Source organism: Phyllostomus hastatus, unplaced genomic scaffold (genome assembly GCF_019186645.2).
Source record: "Phyllostomus hastatus isolate PE091 unplaced genomic scaffold, TTU_PhHast_1.1 phas_contig_1, whole genome shotgun sequence".
Lineage (NCBI taxonomy): Eukaryota > Metazoa > Chordata > Mammalia > Chiroptera > Phyllostomidae > Phyllostomus > Phyllostomus hastatus.
The window spans coordinates 13,379,381-13,398,836 of NW_025333498.1; the positions used below are offsets into that span (position 1 = coordinate 13,379,381).

General features: G+C 41.7%; 1 protein-coding gene across 1 annotated transcript in view; it reads left to right on the top strand.

Moving 5' to 3' along the window:
* TTN (titin) overlaps positions 1-3,458 on the top strand; it is a 269,907-nt gene extending 266,449 nt beyond the window's left edge. Inside the window, exons 320-323 of the mRNA XM_045842158.1 lie at positions 158-849; positions 946-1,099; positions 1,702-2,004; positions 2,143-3,458. Coding sequence (XP_045698114.1) covers positions 158-849; positions 946-1,099; positions 1,702-2,004; positions 2,143-2,438 — 1,445 coding nt within the window. The 3' untranslated portion in view covers positions 2,439-3,458. The remainder of the gene's footprint in view (positions 1-157; positions 850-945; positions 1,100-1,701; positions 2,005-2,142) is intronic.
* Positions 3,459-19,456: the final 15,998 nt, after the last annotated feature.

The following is a 19,456-nucleotide window of genomic DNA, read 5'->3' on the forward strand; positions in this document are numbered from 1 at the left end:
TTTCCAAGATTGGGACTGAGAGAGAATCAGGTGTTACCAACACTGCATGCAGAAGTCAACATTTTTTTTCCTTTGTATATTGTTCATGTGCAGAATCTAGAGGATAGGGTGGGGTCTCTTTCCAATTAAGCTTGCCTTACAGAGATTTCCCTTTTAGCTGTAAAAGACACTGAGACACAGAAAGTATCTACACAAAAGACTTCTGAAATTACATCCCAAAAGAAGGCAGTTGTCCAAGAGGAAATTGCCCAAAAAGCCTTAATTTCTGAAGAAATCAAGAAGTCAGAGGTGAAATCTCAAGAAAAGTTAGCCCTCACAGAGGAAGCTTCAAAGGTTATGATTTCTGAAAAAGTCAAGAAATCAGAAGCAGCCTCCCTGGAAAAATCCATTGTCCATGAAGAAGTCACTAAAACATCACAGGCATCGGAAGAAATCAGAACTCAAGCTGAAATTAAAGCCTTTTCCACGCAGATGAGCATAACGGATGGTCAGAAAGTGACTTTGAAAGCCAACATCGCTGGTGCCACTGATGTGAAGTGGGTACTGAATGGAGTCGAGCTCACTAACTCCGAGGAGTACAGGTACGGTGTCTCCGGCAGCGACCAGACCCTAACCATCAAGCAGGCGAGTCACAGAGATGAAGGGATCCTCACCTGCATTGGCAAAACCAGTCAAGGAATCGTCAAGTGTCAGTACGACTTGACCTTGAGCGAAGAACTCTCAAACGCACCAGCCTTCCTCTCACAGCCCAGGTCTCAAAATGTTAACGAAGGACAAAGTGTCCTCTTTTCTTGTGAAATCAGTGGCGAGCCCTCCCCTGACATCGAATGGTTTAAAAACAACCAACCGGTAAGTTTTAACTATGAATTTATTATCGAAGAAAATTTTAAACACTACACCTACTCCTGCAGAGCTCAAAGAAACACTTGTTTTACTCCTCTTTAGATTTCGGTTTCTTCAAATGTCAGCGTAAATCGCTCCAGAAATGTATATTCTCTGGAGATCCGCAGCGCATCAGTAAGTGACAGTGGGAAGTACACGATTAAGGCCAGAAATTTCCGTGGCCAGTGTTCAGCTACTGCTTCCTTAACGGTCCTTCGTAAGTACATCTTTGCCATTTTCGTTATTTGTTAAGGCCTTTATGTGGTTTTTTTTTCCTTTTTTGTTTTTTGTTTTTAGTTCTGGCCTTTGTTTTCTGAGCCCAGCAAACTCAGGAGCCTCGTTAAATTCCATGGGCAAGAGGCACAGGCCTCCTGTGTAAATTCATTCTTCCCATCAGTTTCTTCACAGCTCAACAGAAAAGCATGGACAACTTAACTTTCTCATTCTTCCCATAAGTTTCTTTATAGCTCAACAGAAGCATGGATTAGTTAACTTTCAAAGCAAAGTTATCAACTGCCCTGTTACATCTATTTTCAGAATGCACAATATATAAATTACCTTCCATATGCCTAATCATTTTTCTCCTAGTGATTCTAGTACCTGCATGTAATGTGATGATAGAAACATAAGGAATCGTTTCTTGGAGACACTGAGCTAGCTCTTGACAAATGTATGTATCGATGTATCTGCTTATGCTTCCACAGCAAATGGGGTTACGTTTCTGTGTGTGTTTAAGTTTGCCATCTCTGTAAGTCACTGTCGGATGTCACACATTAACCAGATGTCATTGATGTTCACTGTATCTGCTATGCTCCACAGCTCTAGTTGAAGAACCTCCCAGAGAGGTAGTATTGAGGACAAGTGGCGACACGAGCTTGCAAGGAAGCTTCTCGTCTCAGTCAGTCCAAATGTCTGCCTCTAAGCAGGAGGCGTCCTTCAGCAGTTTCAGCAGCAGCAGCGCTAGCAGCATGACTGAAATGAAATTTGCAAGCATGTCCGCCCAAAGCATGTCCTCCATGCAAGAGTCTTTTGTAGCAATGAGTTCCAGCAGTTTTATGGGAAAATCTAGTATGACACAACTGGAAAGCTCAACTAGTAGAATGCTTAAAGCAGGCGTACGAGGTGAGCAATAAAACTACTGGTAGCAGTAGACAATCCTAGTAGCGTGGGCTAGTTCTTTAATTCATACATTTCAGTAGAAAGCAAATCATTATTTTTTTCCACAATCCTAAAACTTTTTTGTTGTCATTGTTCCTAAAGGAATTCCACCTAAAATTGAGGCTCTTCCCTCTGACGTCAGCATTGATGAGGGCAAAGTTCTAACAGTAGCCTGTGCTTTTACTGGTGAGCCCACCCCAGAAATAACATGGTCGTGTGGTGGAAGAAAAATCCAAAGTGAAGAACAGGGGAGATTCCATATTGAAAACACAGAGGACCTGACGACTCTGATCATCACGGACATACAGAAACAGGATGGTGGAGTTTACACCCTGAGCTTAGGGAATGAATTTGGATCTGACACTGCTACTGTGAATATAAATATTCGCTCCATTTAAGAGGGCCTGAGCTCTCATACTCACTCATCCTTAACCTTTCACAAATGATTCACATGGACTAATCTTTCTGATCTGTAAATATTAAGGAAAAAGTAGTTTTGTATCAACTTCAATGAGTCAAAGTTCAAAATATGCATTTCAATCTTTTCTAATTGTTGACCTAAGAATATTATACATTTTCTAGTGACATGTACATACTGTATATAGCCGGATTCACGGTTATAAAGTTTTGTACCTTTATTTTATGACATTTTACAGTGTAACTTTGGAAACTAACTGTTGGTAGGAGAAAGTTTCTCATGGGACGAATACCCTGCTCAACACTTAACCAATCTTTGTGCCTCAACATAACGTTGATGTCTAAGTTTGCCTCAGCGGGTTGAGAAATTCCCTGTTGAAGACGTCCTAGTCACCTAAGAGATCGTGCTGTGCACATGCCCTGCCTGTGCACCAATACCTGTGGAATCAGAAATGTAAGGCATTGGTGATGTTTGCATCTACCCTCCTGTAAGCAACACTTTAACGTCTTACATTTTCTCTGATGATGTCACACTGAAAAATTATCATGACTTAAAATGTTACCAGAGCAAAGTGTAACGGCCAACACTTTGCTCGCTCATTTCACACCGCCTCTGACCATAGAGAGTGCCTGGGTAGCTTGGAAAAGTAACATCACCTGGCCATCCCCTCATTTAACCAAGCTGTTCAAGCGTTCCTATGTCAGAGCGGTGCCCACTCTTGGAGGTCGTGGGGTGCAGCCAATGCCTTCGTGTGGTAGTTCTAAATTTAAATTACCCTGAGAAACTGGGGCAACTAAGCAATGAGCCGCAGCAAAAAAAATAACAACAACAAACAAAATCAAGCTGTCGTTAAACTAAAAGCAACAACGTTACTAACTGCCCAAAATATCAATTTGATGTAGTTCTTTTCATGCAAGTATAAATTCAATTGTTAGTTATAATTGTTGGACCTCCTTGAGATAGTAACAACAAAATAAAGCAAGCTATCTGCACCTCAAAATGCGTGGTTGGTTGTTTTCTGTGAAATTCTGGGGTTGGGGAGGTAGTGCCATCACAAATCACAGGACAGATCATAAGATAAAGCATCTCAAGGTCAAAATAGCCTATGTTCGTAAGTTCATTAAATATTTAAATTATTGTGCTGAATGTATTCAAGCATTTTTTAAACATAGGTATAATTCTCATGAATAAATTTATCTTCAAAAGTTAATAAAACTTCCCCAAAATAATAGATAAAATCTTCTAATCTCATAAAAAAAAACGTATTGTTATGGGAGCCGATTCAACTAAATCTGTGAAAGATGCTAAACATCTATAATATCTTGCGCTGAACACCACACAGACCACAAAGATGGGCAAGATGCTACAGACCTTGCCCCTCAAGGAGTGTGGTGAAGAGAAAGTGACAGCCTCAAGGCACAGGATTAATTGTGCGCATGACTACTGACCACTGCAGCTCCGAAATGAGATAGAACAAATAAAGGCCCTCAAATCTAAAAATCTTGTTTTAAATGCTACAGCATCACGCTATTTAAAACAACTGGTCTATACTGGTCTATACATTATAATAATAAAATGCCTAGTGCCAGAAATATCTATTTACCCACTTGCAATTATAAACCTATACAGATTTAACCTATAAACCTATAAAGATAAAGCCCAAATCATCTCCTAAATGTAAGTACAATTTACAAATGTAAATAGCAGTACAATTACTTCTAATTGTAAGTACAAATGACCAAAGCTTAAGCAAGTGTACTGTCAATTTTTATTCTCCAAAAGAAAACCTTGGGTCTTCAGTAATTTATTCAGCAAGTACTGTCTTAAGACAGATTCCCTAAAGCAGAATATTTGAGGCATTGCTATCAGGAAAAAATGGAGGGAGGGAGACCAGGCAGAGGAAGAAAGGGAAGCCTGAACGCGATCTCAGCAGGGGCTTCAGCCTGATCCCACAGAGGGTGGTGGGGTTTGGGGAAGTAACCTCCCAGGTGAGGTCGGGGTGGGGGGCGGGGGCTTTGGCCACAGCAATCTCTGCAGATTGGGGCAGCTAAATAGACAGTACTCCAGAAACCGGGTCAGGTACACAAAACCTGGGGGAATTCGAGGTGCCAACAGCACCACACTACACCATCTAACAACTTGAAATGCCTATTCTTACTTTAAAGTGAGAGAGGCAGGACTTACTGATTCCTGAGGATGATTCCCAGCACTGACATGCTAATATTTAAACAAGTCCTGTCCCTGATTGAGGTGCAGTCCCTGCTGATGAGAATTTAAAACTGAAAGGATTCCGCACTTCCGTAGTCAGTCGCAATTCCCGGGCTCTGAGATCCCGAGTCGCCCAGGGAGAAAGGGGCGGGGCAACGATCCACCCAGAGAAGGAGGTCGTCCCTACGGGCAAAGCCTGGCGGGAAAGCACAGGGACTGGAAACGCGGCTCCATTTGGACACGTGGGCCCAAGTGAAAGGATTACCTACGGAGGATCCTGGAAGTTCGTCAGAGGCAGTGCAGCCGTACTGGACGAGAACTCCTACGGGGGTCACCAGGCATCCTCCTTTCCCAAGCTTCTCGGAGACTAGTGCTCCGCGCCAGTGTGGGTGGCGGGGTGGGCGGGGGGCGGGGGGCGGTTCCTGCTCCACCCCGCCCCACCTCCAGCGATTCTTGTAGTTTACCTGCATCACTGCTTTTCCAATTCAAGCCACCTTTTCTCTCTCGGTGTCTGCTGGGGGCGACAGAGAGCCGCAAGCCGGGCTTCCTCGTTCCAACCAATCAAAGGACAAAACCCATGAGAAATCTTCGCTCTCCTCCTGCCGGTCTTTTTGCTGAATCCTTCCTGTCTTGTTTTATAAACCGCGCAGCCTGGCTGCATGACAGGCAGCCTAATATAGGAATAACACATCCTCACTCAAAACCCAAAGTAACAAGCTGAAATCTAGGATTTACTAACTTGCGTGACCTGGGACAGGTTGCTGAACTTCTCCCTTCCTTGATGTTCTCATCCACAAAATGTAAATAACAGCAGCATTGACCTCACAGGGTTGTTGTGAGTGAGGATTCAAAAAGTTACTCCACGTGAAACTTTTAGAGCAGTGCCTGGCACAACCCTGAGTAAGCACCACAGATAGGGAGCAGAGAAGCAGCATTTTAGAGGGGAGAGAGAACAGGGCTCACCATCACTCGATGTGTTCGCTTGCTAGGGCTGCTGGATCAAAGTACCACAGACTGTAGGGGCTTATACACAGAAAGGCTAGAAGTCCAAAATGGAAGGGTCAGCAGGGTGTGTTCCTTCTGAGGGTTGTTAGGGAAGGAGCTGGTCCATGCTACTGTTTGGCTTTTAGGTGGCCACCTTCATGTGCCCACAGCATGCTCCCTGTCTGCATGTGTGGGTCCCAATTTCCCCTGTTTAGAAGGACACCTGCATATTAGGATCTACCCTAGATTTACCTTATTTTAACTTTATGACCTGTGTAAAGACTCTATCTCCAAATAAAGCCTAAGGTACATCCTAAGGTACTGGGGACCTCAATATATCATTTCTGGGAGGACACCGTTCAACCCATAACACTAGATGTGATAGTCATGGGACAACACACTTTTAGAAGTAATTTGATGGGTTTTTGTAAAAGATGAATTTATCATTTCTGTTCAATAGTGGCTGATTATGCCAATGAACCACACAGAGGTAGGGAGGTAGGTAAATCAGAAACAGTAAAATAACAGGCTAAATCGGCAGTCTCTGTTGTGACTAGTTAAAGGATAAAGTTTTATGATTGTGTCCCAGGAAGAGAAAGTAATTCATATGTTTATTCTGCCTCAAATGTAATTTTGAGAAATTCAGGCAGAGGAAGTCTAGTTACCTTGTAATAGGAGAAAACAGTGTGTGCTAGATACACAGAAGGACTTTTGAAAATAGATCGGCCCATCAATTTTTATCCTAAGGTTATAAAAAGTGAATACTTAGTTTTATGTTTTTGTTATGTCTGGGTCAATATTTCCCAAACTCTTCCTAGGGATGTTGGTAAATGCTCTGGGGTGGGGGGAGTGTTCCACAGCCAAATAAACTTAAGACTTGTACTTCTTTTTTCTTTTTATTTCATCGTTCAATTACAGTTTACATTTAGTATTATTTTGTATTAGTTTCAGGTGTGCGGCATAGTGGTTAGAAAATCATATACTTTAAAAGGTGTTCCCTCTGTATTTTCAGTACCCACCTGGCACCGTACATAGTCATAACAATATTACTGACTACACTCCCTGCACTGTACTATATGTCCCAGTGACTACTTTGTCACTATCAAGTTGTGCTTCTTAATCCCTTCATCTCTGTCCCCCAGTTCCCCAGGCCCCCTCCTCTCTGGCAACCATCAGTCAGGACTTGGGCAGGGTAATCATACTCCTTTATGCAGGACTACTCAGAGCCTTTGATGAGCTGGCACGTGTTGATTCTCCAAAGAGATAACACAGTGCTCCCTGATATTATCTGATGATGCAGCAGTTCTCGTTGGTGCCGTACACGATGCAGGCTGAGACGGGGGACAGAGGACAGAAATATGGAAGGTGTGAAGAGGGCTACCTCTCGGTAGAAGGAGTAACTGGATTATCACCTAAGAAATGAAAGTGCTATGACTATAAAAAAAAAAATCTAAGGTGTGTGAGAGCACATGGCCAGGGCATCCGATTCAGTCAGAGACATGGAGAACAGTCAGGTTAAAGGAAGCTGCGCATAAATGCCGTGACCTGCAGTGTGGGGTGAGGAGATGCAGGACGGGGCTTTCAGGCTGAGGGACCTTTGCACCTGCAGGGGTCTGGTGACAAGGGAAAGAGAACAATACAGTCAAACAGAATTAGAAAAAAGAAAGGTTAGTAAGGCTGGTGCAAGAACCTCTGAAGGGCTGGTGCGTGAGAGGCAGGGCAATGTCGCCAGAAGTTTCATGTATCATGTTACAGACTGGGCTTTTCCCTAGGAGATAAGTTGAACCATGAGAGATCCAAGCAAACTAGTTACTTGATCAAATTTTAGTTTTACAAAGTCTTTAGCTATTCTGAGAAAGATGTGACATTTATTTGTCGTTCTGCATCAAAGGGCTTATTTCCTCCTGCGGGACACCACTCAGGAAGGAAGACTTGACCTACCACCAAACGTCTAGCCCACAGTGGCCTTGTAATTATAACTTGATAAAGGCAGGCTGATAGACTCTCCAGGCACAGGAAGAGGGTGGGGGAGGCTGGGAGGGGCCCCTACCGCCCACGGCCTGCTCAGGGGCACTGCCTTCTCTGCGGAATTGGCAGTGGAGAAGTGGGAGAGTCTGGCCCAGCAAGCCAAGTTCCCCTGAGGATGTGGTGTCAGGAAAGTGGCTCTTGGAGACGACTCCCCATTCACTCCTGCTCTATTTTAAGAAAAGGTAGAAAGCAGGTAAGAGGAGGGGGCAGATACACCAATGCTGTCCATCCAACCTGTCAGGGGTTCCCAGAAAAAGATAGCATGCCCTGAAAGTCAGGATTCCAAACCAGAAATGCATGCTTCTCCTAGGGTGTTTAAAAGTCTGTGAGCTCCCTGAGGTTATGTCCATGTCTATTTTCTTAGGTCATGATTTCTAGTTTTCATTTCATTTTGAAAAGTGCAGATGATTCCGAAAGTTTAAGAAATATTGCCCTCCATGCTTCAGAGGAGCAGACAGACAGATGCCTAAGACATCTGAGCAATACCTACTCACGGCTCTCCATAGAAAGAGGCCGTTGGAAGCTCCACATTGGAAACCCCGCCAGGGCTCTGAGGCTCCGAATTCTTTTCCTTCTGCATCCAGCAGGGGCTGCTGTTAATGAGCCTCGTGCGGGTGTGTACCTGTCTAAGGGCCCTTGCAAACCAGCAGAGACTCAAAGACAAATACTTCTTGCTGAAGTCCCTGCGTTATAGAGGCAGTCCCTAGGGATGTGGGGGGGCAGTTCCTAGAGATGTGGAGGGCACCCTGTTTGCCACCAATCTCGGCCTTAGAGAAGAACAGGGGAACAGAACTCTTCTCTGTAATTGCAGTGCATGGAAGAGGCCAGGTACTGTTGACAGCTGGCTCCATCTGAGGCTACCGTAATGTTTGTAGATTGTCGTCAGGTGAGGCACACAGGTACTCCTCATTCCCCAACCGGCCCAGAGAAATAAGGGGGGGGGGGGTTGCCATCCCATCTCCACTCTCACTTTTCGGCCTAGAACTCAAAAAAGCTGATGAGAAGGGACACCACCTGGCCCATCAGCCTGAGACCGGATGGGAGGCTGAAAAGCCCTGTCCTGATAAACGGATGGACCACTAAGGGGAAGAGAATGAGGCCTCTAATGGAGACATCCACCGGAAAGAAAGCTGAAAGTGGCGAACAGTGAGCTCCAGGGTCTTCGCATAACAGGCGCGTCACACGGTGAGTAGCAGAGCTGCAACTAGAAGCCAGGTCTCCATGTCAGTGTGGTCTTGCCATCCTTTCACGACACCAAAAACCAAACCCGCTAGAGAATGCGTGTGCAAGAGCTCACTGTTCTGGGAGGTGAGGGTTCTGTTCCACTTTCGGGGTCGCCAAAGCTCCGGGGCAGGATAGACAACAACATCCGTTCAGGCCACGCCCCATAAAAAGGCCCCTCAGTTCCCGCTTAGCCAGTCCCTTCTCTCTGAAAGACAAGGCCTGAAATGCTGAACCTTTATTGGCCAGGAAATAGGGTGCTTCTCTGACCCTGCATGTCATGTCAATGGCCAGGGGTGGGAGGGCCAAAAGCTTCTGTAAAGAACATTACAGGGCTCTAAAGAAATTACAGGAAAGAACCTCCCCCATGGTCCGGAAGGAGGTATCCTGACAAAACAATCGACTTGATCCTGGGTGGTGCTGAGACAGAGGGACGCCAGCCTCACGCTCCCAGATGTTCAAGGTGGGGACCACCGCCGTGAGGAGGGAGGTGGGGGGGGGGCACTCCGTAGGCATTCCAGAGAATGGGGAGCATTCGGTTTCATGCGTTTCTGTTTGAGACTAGGATGAGTAAATGTCTGACTTAAAATGAAATCTTTTTAAAAGAAACTGTCAAAGTAAGGACACATGTGAAGTGTTCTTGCAAGGATTATACCTTTTATTTGCCCTTAACACACAAGGTAGCTGTGAGAAAGAATTTAGAGCACAACCTTCAGCCCAGTGACCATTCTTTTGGCCCCTTTCTTTCCCTGCATTAGGGAGAGTGGAGTCTGGTGATGATGGTGACAGTGCTGAGCCTCCCTTCACCTGTGCTCCACATCAATCACCTGTAGCTATCAACCTGCTGATGTGCGCACACAGTACCAGTTTCATTTTCCATCCCTGTATGAAAATGTCATGACTTAGGACAGAAAACCACAGGAGGAAGCAAAAGGCAGGGTGTATGAATATGGACATTTGCCCTAATATCACCTCCAACAGTGCTCCTCAGAACTGAAAGGGCAGAGGAATCACCTGGAGATCTTATTCAAATACAGAATCTGTTCAGCAGATCTTGGGCAAGGGCCTGAGATTCTGCATTTCCTACAAGCTTTCAAATTGAAGCCGATGCTGCCAAGCCTTGGACCATGCCATTAAGGACCTGGAAAAATGTTCAGCCTTTCAGGCTGTGAGATGATGGCCCCAAACTTCAATGCTATATATACATACCTCTTCTTAAATATAACAGTTTTCACCTCATTCACTGGTTCTCACTCAACCTTGGCTCCCCATCCAAGTTACTGGAAGCTTTAAAAATAAAATACTAATGACTGAGCCCTGGCTGGTGTGGCTCAGTGGACTGAGTGCTGGCCTGCAAACCAAAGTATCGCTGGTTCAATTCCCAGTCAGGGCACATGAGTGGGTTGCAAGCCAGGTCCCCCACTAGGGGGCACATGAGAGGCAACCACACATTGATGTTTCCTTCCCTCCCTTCTGCCTACCTTCCCCTCTCTCTAAAAATAAATAAAATCTTTAAAAAAAGAAAAAAAGACTGATGACTGGGTCCCAACCCCCCACCCCATGCCCCAAGATTCTGCTAGGATTGATCTGAGTCAGCCCAGGCATCAGTAAGTTGAAATGATCCCAGGGGATTTCTGATATGGAGCCACTGTGGAGAACCCCTGACCTAGTCAAATAAAATGATCCACTTAATGTTTCCACTTAAAGGTTCAATATTACTTCTATCTTTTCTCACATAGTAGCACTAATTTTAATTTAGCCATCAGAGTTTGCATTTAAGTGTGCAGCAAACCATTTGTCATATTGTTTTTGTTAAGTCCAGAGTTATCCCTTCCTTAAACTTTCAAAACACATTTTACTTAAATTTTTCTCATCAACATGGCAAATTTATTAACATTTTTCCCCACACTGTTGACATGGCTCAGTTTTATTGATTTATAAAATTACTACAATACTTGAAACAAGCAAAGTTTTCATATCAAAAATATAAACTACACCTTTTGGCATTTAAAAGAGAAAAAAGAATACTCACAAAATAAGTATACATATATTTTTGAATGAAATTTATTTTTCCCCTGGAAATAAAAATCCTATTCTAAAAATGTTTCCAAATTAAAGTGCTTAGTTATATCAATTTAAAACCATATTTTCTATTAGGTTACTTAGCTTATTTAGAGATTAGCTTTTCCATCAATTTCAGTATTTACAACTTATTTAACTTCTAAAGTTACAAACTATTATTCATTTAGATACCCACAAACTCGCTGCAAGAACCATCATATATATCAGTTATGACTAACCAAAAATAAAAACATTTAAAAGGCAAAAAATGTTTATGTTTTTAATATTTATATGAACAAAGATAAAGTTATTTTGAAACAATCATTTTCTAATGCTTGCTCAGTCATGTTGAAGTTAAAATAATAGTTGGCATGCAAATGTGAATAATAAATAAGATTCAACTAAATGGTGAAAATTTAGAAAAGCCAATTATAGCTAAGATATTCAATGTATCTAAACTATTAAAAATAAAGCAATACGTGTTAAATGCACTCAAGTGTTAAATGCTCCTAAATGCATTAGGAGCAAAGGTGAATACTAGCAACATAGCACTTAGTTAAGTGATCAATGAATACTAACTGAACAAAAATTGTTCAGAAAGGTTAATAAACATATAAGCAACCTAATGAAATGCCCCCCTGAACTCACCACCATTCTTAAGTGATTTTTTTCTTTTCCAAAACAGTCCACCAAATATAGAGATATTAAAGAGGCTATTTAAGGGGAGAGGCACTCTGTAATCAATAAAAAAAGGAGAAAAGAGACCTGGCTGGTGTAGCTCAGTGGATTGAGCACGGGCTGCGAACCAAAGCATCGCAGGTTCGACTCCCAGTCAGGGCACATGCCTGGGTTGCAGGCCACGGCCCCCAGGAACTGCACATTGATGTTTCTCTCTCTCTGTCTCTTTCTCCTTCCCTTCCCTCTCTAAAAAATAAAAATAAATAAAATCTTTTAAAAGAAGGAGAAAACATAAAGTGAAAAGAAAAAAGTAAAAATAGGAAGAATGGGGAACATTCATATGACTTTCTTTTTGTCTAATTAGGGATAATATTAAAAAGCTCTTAGAAATTTACTTTTACCATTCAACCTTGATTATTATAACATATAATCATGATTTTTTTTCAGAGCTGGTAAAAGAAAATATTGAAATAGCATACATAATTCAAAAACCAAAGTGAGTCTTTTACTTTTCTCTGGTTCAAGCCATTGATGACCCTGAACTATTAGAAACATCATCTAAAACTATAATCACTCCCTACTCCCTTCATATTCCCCCCAAAGAAAGAAAAACACCTGCAGGAGTTAAATCTGGAACTGACATATGTAATCGTGATAGCAGATGAAGCCACATGTCCCAAGGGAATGTTAGGAGGCCCAAGAGTCACCCACACATTTGCTAGTCTTCATGCCACATTCAAGGCCACTGTGTGGCCAAGGTGGCCTGATCCAGAAAAGCAAGAAAAGTTACAATCTGTCGATTTCTCCCCTAAAATATCATGAACTATATTTTTAAAATACCGCAAGGAGAAAGAAGGGCAAATAGTCTTTCTAAGAAGGTTTGCTACTTATGCAAAACTGAAATGAACTAAAACTCTTCTCTTGAGTGATAACTAAGAGTGGTCTAAACACAAATAGTGGTGTGTTGAGCACTGGTTTACTACTGAATTTCACTTGCTAAACTTATACTTTTTAAAGTTTTTTAAAAGTATGGCAATGTGTTTTTTCCCTGAGCACCATGTCAACAATGTTGCAAGGGTCTTCGAATTCACAAAGGCACTGCTAGTAAGTGGACAGGTGTGTTACTTAGGCACACGTACACACTTGGCCCGAATAGAGATGAGGGGCTACTTTTGTTTGTCTGTCAGGGAACACGTATTCATTCCCTGACAGAAATCTGGATGCTTCACCCTTAATTTCTAGGCCGTATTTTGATTGCTGCCAAACAAAAATAAAAATCACAACTCTATTTTGACCAAGTCATGGTAACTTCCACAGCAAACTTATTTTATCCTTTGTAGCTAAACTTGTAAAATCAATTATAAAACTAAACATAAAGCTGTATCTCAAAACAAAATGATCCCAAGTTGCATGGTCTACAACCAAGAAACCATGCACACAGACCCGTATACACGCTGCCGCACACACGGTTAAAGAGAAGCACCAGGCAATGCTAGGATTTTCTCATTCTAGCTACCTAGAAAAGCAATCAATCCACCTTCCTTTGCAGAGAGGGATTAAAGAAAGTAAGAACTGAAATGCCTGTCTGGTCAACAACGGCAGAGGTCAGCATGATTCTGCCACCCACAAAAGAATGCTTGTGAAGATATATAGACTCACCTGGCTTTTCATATAGCCGCACACAGAGATGTGCCACTGTGTTCTTAAATCACCTTGCTACCAAGGAGCTACCCTGAATGGCGGTAATGTACGACCTATGTCATATCAGTTTATGCACAGGGAGAAGGTCTGAAAGGACACACACCAGAAAAGAGTGGTTATTCCTAAAGAAGTGCGGGTGTTGAGGTGAACTTTTGCTTTATTTGTATTGTCTAAGTGATTACTTAATAAAGAGGATGTGTTCCAGGACTGCTTTTAAAAAGTAAGAGGAAGGGCAAGAAATAATGCAGCTCTTTCAGAATTTACGGTGGAGCGCTAGAAAGAACCTGATGGCACTGAAAGTATTCCTAGAACGCCTCCTTTTCAGTGCACATGACTCACTCTTTACTCCTAAACTGCTGTGTCGCATCCTGAAAGATAGCCTCTGCCTCCTAACACCCAGAGGCTGGGCAGGAAGCGTGTGTGTGCGGGTCTAGCTCCTGGTGGCTGGTGGGTCCCTTCGGAACACAGTTCTCTCCTTTGTTCCCGTCTCCACGCTACCAAATCTGGCAACACCCTTTACACTGAGATTTAAGTGGGTAACACAGTCTTTGTGACAAACTTTTAAAAGCACAGAGAATATCAACAGCATCCTCCTCACCCTGATTGAATAAAAACTAAGGAGGAAAGTCGTAAGAGTCATATATTTTGTTCACTTTTGATATTCTGAATACATTGCTCATGGAAACTACCCCTCCCTGATGTCAGAAATTACTTAATATGTTAATATCACTGTATTAATTCATTTGGTTTTCCTATCCACAATTAATCAAAACTTAATCCATTCTGCCATTAATTTTGGGTTTTGTGATTAAATTCTGGGTTATTTAATTAGCAATTAACACTAGTCTAGAACTAAAATACAAAATAAAATAAACAGATCATTTAAACACTTAGTATTTCAGGATACAGTAACAAAATATTCATCATTATAATCAGTCACATATGAGTTAATCCTGGTTCTGGGCATCCTGTTGCTCTTGTATTTTTTGCACTTTAACATCTTTGTTAAGAGGCTAAAGTGAGCTGAACCAACTGGCCCACATAACTGTTCCAAACTGTTTTATTATCAAAGATACCAACAAAACTCATTTTGAGGGAAGGAGAGCATATTATGGGACAGAAAGGGCAAATTCAACCCCGGGAAAATCTGTAGATTCATTGCTGCATTTGAAGAGGAGGCAGCGTAAGGGCTCCACGCAGACGGAAAAGCTCTGGAGATAAAATGTTGAGGCACACAGTGAGGGGACACAGCAATACTGGCACTTGGTAGGGGGAATGCCAGCATCAAGCCAAGAGCAGGCACGGTCTACCATCACCACATTCATCTATTCATCTGTTCCTTCTGCACTGTCGAAGGGACCCTGGGAGTTCGCAAATAAGTTCAATTACACTGGGCAACTGGCCATTCCTTTTGTAGAAAATTTTCTCGTCTCTGGTGGTGTTTATATTTACAGCCAGTTTTCACAGTCATGGAACTCTACTCTAATGAGAGAGAGGGCAAATCTTAGAAATAAAATTCCCTTCCCCAACACAGGCAGGTTCACTATCCGTTTAGTAGTAGGACCACCTACTTCCACTTCCCCTCAAAGAAGCTGAATTCTGTTACACACTCAATCCAGACACAAAGAAGATACTTAAATGAGCAAACACAAGCATTTATATATAAATTCACATTTTCTGAAAAGTTACAGCCACCCACCAGAAGGTCACGGATATAGGGACTGCAATCCATGACTTCTCAGCTTCTCCCTTCTGTTCATGAGTGTGGCATCTCCTGGCTGTGGGGGAGGCACGGTAAACATCGCCTCAGTTACACCTCTGTGCTTCATACTCAGGTTGATAGAGACAAAGCACATGCCAGTAAAGCGTAAAAGCACATTAAAATTGTTACTGTACACTTTTAAAAACGTTTGTACTAACTATTACTGATTGGATTTTTTTAAGGCTTTCATGTGTCTCAGATAAAATGTAACACCTGAACGTCTCGTGTGAACTCTGGTTACATGTAGTGTCCACATTACCGACACTAGACTTTCCCATGTGTCAACAATTCTTCTTATGGTGAAAACCTCTTCATTTAAGTCTAAGTGGGTTACGGAATTAAACGTTGTGGCAGTAATAAAAATAACGGTAGCATTAATAATAGCTAACACTTCCTTTATACACACTATGTGCCAGGTACTATTCGAAGTGCTTTATGTGTGTTGACTCTTCTAGCCCTCACATCAACCCTACAAGGTAGGCAGTACAGCAAAACCGTATTCATTTAAAACCACATCAGAGAGTGGAAAGAATGAAGTATAGAATACTAAAGAAATTTATTTTCTACACACTATTAGAATTTAAATCTAGGCTTCCAGTTAAACATGATAGATTGACCACATGTATTTATCTTCTCTACTTTCAAAATCCCACCAAAAGATATTAAAGGAATATAAATGGTATTCAGAAAAACAAAGAGAACTGACTACGCAGCCATGAGATTTCAAGAGTTTATACAAGTCGACACCAGGAGGAGGTGTAATAACTAACCTAGCAAAGTGGAGGAAGTTAAAGCCTAAATATCCAAAAATTCACCTTTCCAAACCCATAGCAAGTTCAGTACCAGGAAGTGCCAGGTATTGTAGAAACAGGCAATGAGGTTCAGGGCTCAAATTCGGGCTTGAAATGGGCAGAAAGAGCAACTGGACCCCAGGTCCTCTCACCATCCTCACCTTCCACCCAGTAGAAACAACCACAGGGTCACCAACCACAGAGGAAGACGGGCTGGTGGGGCAGAACACAAGGTAGCTGAAAATACAGGCATTAAGTAAAAGTCACCACGTACACTGTAGGGTCCTCAGCCCCCTGCTCCTGCCCTGCTACTACAACCCAGGAGTCCTTTCTGGAGAAACTAAATGTCTCCAAAGAAAAAGGAGAAGGGTCATCAAGGAACTTATATAAAGGACCCATAGCAAAGCCAACATGGGGCAGGATCAAGGGTGGATGATAGGGATGGGTGAGGCAGGGGAGGAATCGGGGGGCAGGGGGAAGGAAATGGAGACAACTATACTTGAACAACAATTTTTTAAAAAAGAGGAAAAAAATAAAAAACTATGTTAAAAATAAATAAGTTACTACAGTGGTATAAAAAAGGAAAAGGAAAGAAAAGACTTCTACTGGAAATTTAAGGGGACTCCAACAGCAAGGCCAACTCTGCCTGACGGCCCTTCAGATGTGTGACAAACCCAGCCCACACATGAAGACCTATCAAATTAGCCTTTTAGTACCTGATCCTAAATAGAATGGATGGTCTCTCCTGTCTGCTACAGAAGCTTTCAGCAAATAAACAAAAAATAGGGAAGTGAAAGAAATAGAAATAATACAACAAACAGGAAAGACATGAGGGGAAAAGAAACCATAATTATCCTTAGGGATAATGAAAAGACATTGAATCTATTGTTCTTTTTCATAATGTGCTATTATGATAATTAGAAAAGATAAAAGATAATTAGAAATTTAAACATAGTTTTAAAAAATATTCACAAAAGAGCCAGCAGATAATAAAAACAATTAAAAAAAATATATATACACACACACACACACACAACTTCAGGAGCAACTGGAAAAATTTTTTAAATTAGAGGATCAATCTGGAAGTTCCTACATTCAAATTACAGGAATTCTAGAATGACAGATGCAGAAAATGAAGGACAGAAAATTATCAAAAAGATAACACAAAAAATTTCCCAGAATTGAAGTCTCCCTATTAACAGACTCCACGAAGTCAAGTACCCATAAACATGAATGAATGAATGAAGACCCACACATCACCATGAAATGTGAGGAGTAAAAAGAAGCCCCTAAAAGCTTCCAGAGTATAAAAACAGATCCCATGTAAGAGAAGAGTATGAGAAATTTCTTTTTTTTTTTTTAAGATTTTATTTATTTATTTTTAGTGAGGGAAGGGAGGGAGAAAGAGAGAGAGAGAGAAACATCAATGTGCAGTTGCTGGGGGCCGTGGCCTGCAACCCAAGCATGTGCCCTGACTGGGAATTGAACCTGCGACACTTTGGTTCACAGTCCGCGCTCAATCCACTGAGCTACGCCAGCCAGGGCCTGAGTATGAGAAATTTCACAGGAATAACGAATGCTATAAGATAGTGGACGGCTGCCTTTAAAATTCTTAGGGAAAAATACTTTCAACATAGATTCCAGATTACCAATCCATCAAGAGTACAGACATTTTCGCAACTGTAAAGTCTCGAAATTTTTACTTCTCATGCATCTTTCCCTAGAAAGTTTTTGGTAGCAAGTACACTTTGGCAAAAACAAAAGAAAGGGCAATACAGCAAGAAAGAGGAAGTCATCAGATCCAATAACCAGATTCAACAGGGACTAAAACACACAGGGGATCCCAGAATGGCTACCAACCTGTGCGCAGGCCTGGAGAACAATGGTCCAGATGGTGGAAGAGGAGAGACTGTGGAAAAAATGTCCCCAAAAGACAAAACAAAACAAAAAAAGTTGACAGATTATCTTATGTTTCCTTTGGGTAATCATTGAGATAGATGCATAAAAAAACTTAGCAACTTCTAACATCAGGCAAATATTAGTTACAGGGAAAATAAGATTCCAGTAGAAAGGAAATAATGATAGTTCGTCACTGGGTTCATCAGGGAACACAATTTATTATCTACTGATTTAACAAGTTGTGATTAATCCATATTGAGAGAGATGGGGAAGACAGGGATATAAGGAAAGTAAATCCTACATGCCATAAATGGAATTCAAGAACCATTTCTGAAACTGATAAATCAAGAAAAAGTAATATTACTATTTCCAAATAGGAAGGCAAAGAGAGAACACACCACTAAGAGTCGAAGGTGCTCGTCTCTGGGGCACTGAGCTGGGAGAAAGGAAGCTAGTCCTTTTCTTTATAACCCTTCTAGTTCCATTTGATTTTTTAGTGATATGCATGAATTCCTTTAGAAAAAAAGAAAGCTAAATTTAAAAGGAAAAAAATATTTTAAACTTACAAATTCAGTATGAATTCAAAGAAGGGAACTGGAAAGGCATGAAAAGGAGCTCTATCTACCAGCTACAGTTAACTTACCCACCAGGGCTACTGAAAGGGAGGCCTCCTGAAAGGGACTCCTGCAGCCTAACCAGGCTTTCTCCCAGGCCAGGACTCACCCTCTGCACTGAGTGGCAATAGCAAGGCTCAAAAGACGGACCCAGAGGCACTTCATTTAATAAGAAAAGTAAAAAACTGGTAGACTCCAAAGTAATATTATAATGTACATGGAGTCAATATAAACAGTAGTATAAGAGTAACATATTACAAGGATGCATTTCCTGAGATCTTGTGATGACTGCTAAACACTAAATGTAATTATGCATAGTACAATCCAGGGGCAAAGCTTCCATGATAACTATGGAATGATGTACTTTATTTCTTGCCTTAGACTTTAAGTTGAAGCAATAGCATTCATTTCTGGATTTGTCCTGATTGAAGATAACACAATAATTCAATGTAATATGACAAAGTTCAAATCTGGTCCATTTACAAAGCAATTCTCATGAAAGCTGCTTTAATCATAGAGGCCTACTATTCTCACACAACAGAAACCAGATACTTGAAAAGAAAAGCAAGTACTAGTGTTGCTTAGATCACTGATACACAAAGAGCCTCCAAATCTGTCAGCAATCCCATGGCCTAGACAAAGCAAAACAGGGACAACCAATAGTTATATACTATTTTAAAAAAATCCTGACAAGCCAAAATCCTTACAGAATTGTTCTTATTTGCTTCATCTTTTTCTTAAAATTCAGAAAAGTCAAGCACACCTAAAAATAAACAGGGCCCTGGCCGGGTGGCTCAGTTAGTTGGAACGTTGTCCTGTGCACCAAAAGGTTGCAGGTTCGATTCCAGGTCAGGGCACTTACAGAGGCAACTGATTGATGTTTCCCTCTTACATCGATGTTTCTCACTCTCTCTCCCTCTCCCCTCCCCCTTTTTCTCTCTGTAAAATCAATGAAAAATATCCTCAGGTAAGAAAAAAATACACAGGCCTCCTCAAAATGCAAGGTTCCCTGAAGCATTATAGGTTGCTTCATGCTACCCATTCAGTGATC